Raw genomic sequence first — 5,200 nt, forward strand, 5'->3', positions numbered from 1 at the left:
AAAAAAAAGAAAATAAAACAAAAATACAAGGCAAAAAGAAATTGGGAGAAAAAAAGAAGAAGTAAAAAACGAAAAACAAAAAACTAAAATGACATACCAAATGACAATCTAAAATCGTTAGAAATGATAATGACCTACCCCAAACAAGCACTTCTAGGACCTCCCAATCGTTCGATCGTCATGGTGGTCATTCTTTGTCACGATCATTTGTCAATGAACAAAGACGGACCCCACCGAAGCAAACAACAACAACACACGTAGATATATGTGTGTGCTTTGCTCGAAACAGCTGTTCTCTTTGTTTTTCTTTTTTCTCTTTTTTCTTTTTTTTTTTTTTCTTTTTTAATAATTTATTTTTCATATTTCAAAAATTTTTCTCTTCAATATTTCTAAAGAACGAGAGAAGAATACACGTGACTTTTATCAGGGGATGTTCTTCAGATAACAATAAAAAATATAAACAATGCGATACGTGTATATATATATATATTTTTCATCGAGTATTTTGAAACTAAAAGAAAAAAGTGAGAAAATATAATTCTTGCACACGTCTCGATATATATATATATATATATATATATATATATAATAATTATTTAAAGTTAAAATAATAAGTTTGTCTAGAGTTTAACTACCGATAATTATTATATCATAAAAAAGATTGTATTATCGTTTTAATATTATACATTGATAAAATGCAAAATCACAATCATGTAAGATTGTAAATATAAAAAGACATAATATGTGATATAAAAAAAAAATATAACATATAAAGTAATAAATATACGTGAATTTTTTATAATACTAAATTTCGAGGCGATCGTTGAAACATGAATTTATGTATGTTAACAAGAGAAAAGAGAAAAAAAAAAGAAAGAAAAAGGAAAAAATCTCACAAATATATGCGTTATAATTTTTAAATTAGTTGAAAAATTGTTTTGCAAATAAAAATATAAATGACGATTATGGGGATTGTTAAGAAGGAAAAAAGGAGAAAGGAAGAGAGAGAACAAAAAAAAGAAAAGAAAAGAAAAGAAAAAAAAGAAGAGGAAAGTCGAAGAATTTTATCGTAATAATTATTTATTATTATAAATATTCCTTTGAAATGAGAAATGATTAGAGATCGAGCGCAAGCGCCGACATCTTCGTTTTCGAAGAAAAGATCTCTTTTCTACGGATCGACGAAGGAGATAGATCCGATCCATCCACTCGAAGTTAGATCGTTTCGATCGCTTTAGTAGTAGTGGTAGTGGTAATGGCAGTGGCAGTGGTGTATTGGTCGCTCGTGTGTCGAGCTGGAGGTATGGTGGGGGGTCTCGATAAAAGTCAGTGCCAGACTGATTGTGATTCAGAGTGGCGGTCGACTCCGGTCCCAGCTCCGCGTACTTCTCGGTCGTGCGCGTTATTATATCTTTTGACGAATCCTCTCTTCCTCTTTTTCATTTTATATATATATATATATATAAATATATATATATATATTTCCTTTTCCTAATATAATATACATCTTCCGAAAAAAAAAAAAGAAAGAAGAATTAATACAAAAGGATCCAAGTCCGATCTTCCAGCAAGAAAGAAAAAAGAAAAAAAAAAAAAGGAAAACCAACCCCAATTCTTTCTTTATCGTCCTTTTTTTATCATCCTCCGTTAATAATCCCTTACGGTGACGAAACGATCGAAAGGGAAAAAAGAAATTCTATTTATTTCGATTTCGATCGGAACGAGTCTTAAGTTCGTAGAAGAGATTAACGAGATATAGAAAGAGATATATATATATATATATAGAGAGAGAGAGAGAGAGAGAGAGAGATACTGAGAGAAAAGTCGTGAAAAAAAAAGAAAAAAGAAAAGATTGGAATTGGTGTTGTGAAAGAAGGAAATTTTAAGGGAGACGAATCGAAGAAAGAAAAAGAAAAAGAAAAAGGAATATATATGTTTGAAAGAAAGTGAATAGAAAAAAAAAAAATATATATATATATATATTATTACGTTAATCGTTGGAATTAATATCGTGAGGAAAGATTTTTCATCGTCTTCCTAATATCTTCTTCCTTATTCCCTTTTCTTCCTTTTTTGGTCTGTCTCATGAATAATATGCGTATGTCCGTTTAGAAGAAGAAGAAGAAGAAAAAGAAGAAAAAGAAGAACATTCCTAAAACGTTTCGAATCATCTCGTTCGTTCTCACTTCTTAAGAAGATATAAAACAGAGAATAAAGAGAGGAAAAAAAAGGTGATACGTAAAAATAAAGAGAGAAGATCTAAAGGACGCACGCGTATACAGACACACACACATACGCCGTGTGTGTGGAGAGAGAGAGAGAGAGAGATAGAGAAAGATAGAGAGAGAGAGAAACCAATCAAGGAAACAAAAAAGAAAGAAAGAAAAAAAAGAAGTGTCCTGCAATTCAGGAAGACCTTCGAACGCGCGTGTCACACTTCTCGACGCATTCGGTTCTCGAATCTGAGAGACTGGTATTATTGATCGACCTCGTGTGCGCTAGAGGGTAGTTCCAAGTGAGAGAGAAAGAGAGAGGGAGAGAGAGAGAGAGAGAATTGTCTTTGAGAAGAACTAAAGTTTCACGGATGCAAAGTTTGCTCATCGTGTGACGTACATACGTTCTTCTTCTTTTTATTATTATTATCATTATTATTATATATTTTTTTGCCTTCTTCTTCTTCTACTTTTTCCTTCCTTCCTTCCTTCCTTCCTTCCTTTCATTCTTTCCTTTCTGTCGTTCATTTCTTCCCCATTTTTTGATGGCGTTACATTGTGAAAAAGGAGGAGGAGGAGGAAGCATGGCACGAAGAACCATAAGAAGTTTATTATTCCTATTGGCTATTGTTGCGACCTTCCTATGCGATAAAACGGAAGCAGCACCTACGACAACAACGAATAATATTTCGGATCTTTCTGCTATGGTGAGTAAAAAAATCTTTCTTTTTTTTTTCTTTTTTTTTCTTTTTTTTTTCTTTTTTTTTTTTTTTATTTATTTATTTATTTACTTTACTCATTTCCTTTTCTTTTTCTTATCTTTTCTTTCTTTCTTCTCTTAAGAATTTTGTATATATTAATATTATATGTTAATATAAATTTTGAATATATTTAAATATATCCATATATACATAACGATTATTTATTTTACTTACGATTAATATAAATAATATTTCTATTGTTATAAAACGTATATTCATGTATATCTAATAAACGCGAGAAATGAAAAATCGTTAAGAGTGCCAGTATGTTAGGTAGGGTCTTTTTGCTTGCCCGAGTTATATCCCAGGCCTGCAACGAAGTCGATAAAGCATTAGAGAGGACCTAGACCGCTTTTAAAACTCGACCTAAAATACCTTGAATCATTTTAATTCTTTCTTCTTTACTATAAGCGATAGGATAATAAAAATTTAAAATATATATATATATATATATATATATATATATTTTATACTAATTTATATTAATACTACGTACTATATTCCACTTCCTTTTACTTTTTTTTTTTTTTTTTTTTGTTTTTATGTAGTACAGTATATTCTGTTATATATTATACTACGTCTATTATATAGTATATTATAATCATTGCAGTATAAATACTATATACTTGATACAAGTACATCTTTTACTCGCACGTATATTTTTTTTAACGCTATGATTTAATTATTATAATTAATATATATATATATATAAGTTTCTTTTAAATTTTTCGCGTATTCTACGTACGTATGCACGTACATTTATAAATGCGTAGTTGACTAATATCGGTGAAAAAAAAAAAGAAAAAGAAAAAAAAAGAAGAAAAAAAAAAGAATTTGTCAAACGAATGCATTCGAACAAACGCATTCGTTTGACAAATTAACGTTGATAACATTACGTAGAACACATAGGGACTTTTTTTTATCTTTTAACAAGCACGACATAGATTATCTATCGAGTTATTTATCTTTATCTCGTCATAAAAATTCGCACTAACTAAATATGGAATTCTTTTGGACTTCGGTAAGAAAGAAGATATAGTTAAGTAATCCTCATATCGTTTTGTTATCTAGAAATCATCAACAACTATATTGACTCATTGGGGAAACACTGAAGTTTCGTCATTTTTAATATAATTTAAATTCTCTTTTTTTTTTTACATATATACATATATTAGTATATATATATATATATCGTAAAAAAATCGTACTCCTCTTTTTCTTTCTTCTTCTCATCATCGTCTTTCTATCCTTTTGGGAGAAGAAACATATTTTCAAAATGTTTTTATCGCCTTTTCTTTTCGAACGAGATCGATTTTCTTTTTTGTTCCTTTCTTGTCACTTGGATATTTTCTTTTCTCTTTTTTTTTTTCCTTTTTTTTTCTTTTTTTTTTTTCACTAACGTTCACTACACACGAAGAAGTCGTTGTCGATGATTCGATCTCTTGGCCTTCGAATGAAAACGGGAAAATAACTTGTTCATTTCTATTTCTTTTATCCTTTTTTTTTTCCTTCTTAATTCTTTTTCTTGTTTTATTTATATTTTTTTTTCGCGTGTGTTTCTTTTTTCTTTTCTTTTTTTTTTTCTTTTTTTCTTTTTCTTTTTCATTTTTACTCCATTACTTCCGACTATTATTTTTTGCAAGAAAGAACGAACGACGTTCTAATGTAGTACTCGAACGAACACGGGCTGATTAGAACGTGCCAATTATCCATAACGCGATGTTCTTCCAACAACATGTAATATAAATAATTTTGAAATAAATGTGTGCGTATAACGTGTGCATATATGTATATATACATATATATATATATATATGTGTGTGTGTGTGTGTGTGTGTGTGTGTGTGTATGTGTGTGTGTGTGTATGTGTCTATAAGTTTCGCTATAAATATTATGGTAATACGTGATAAGATGTTACATCTCGTAATGAAAAATTTTAATAGGAGTTTGATATATAGTACTATTAGAATGATATTACGTGCATTAGAAACTGGAAAAGTACTAGTCGATAATAATTCAATAATAATAATAATAACAATAACAACAACAGCAATAATAATAATAATGATGATGATGACGATGATGATGTTAATTTTTCATTCATCTTTTCACTCAAATAGTAGTCGATAAATTTCAATGATGACAACACCAACAACAATAATAATAATAATAATAATAATAATAATGTTTATTTCATTCATCTTCTTTCTCAACGATCGGACCGGA

At 29.2% G+C, this 5,200-nt stretch overlaps 1 protein-coding gene across 4 annotated transcripts in view; it reads left to right on the forward strand.

The window, feature by feature from the left end:
- Positions 1 to 1,350: 1,350 nt before the first annotated feature.
- LOC118442731 (matrix metalloproteinase-14-like) overlaps positions 1,351 to 5,200 on the forward strand; it is a 41,366-nt gene continuing 37,516 nt past the window's right edge. For 2 of the 4 annotated variants that reach the window (XM_035868710.2, XM_035868708.2), the window contains exon 1: positions 1,351 to 2,920. In XM_035868710.2, the coding sequence (XP_035724603.1) occupies positions 2,759 to 2,920 (162 nt within the window). In that variant the 5' untranslated portion in view covers positions 1,351 to 2,758. The remainder of the gene's footprint in view (positions 2,921 to 5,200) is intronic. The other 2 variants (XM_035868707.2, XM_035868711.2) reach the window with 1 other exon arrangement.

Source organism: Vespa mandarinia, chromosome 22 (assembly GCF_050613455.1).
Source record: "Vespa mandarinia isolate Hongniang chromosome 22, ASM5061345v1, whole genome shotgun sequence".
NCBI lineage: Eukaryota > Metazoa > Arthropoda > Insecta > Hymenoptera > Vespidae > Vespa > Vespa mandarinia.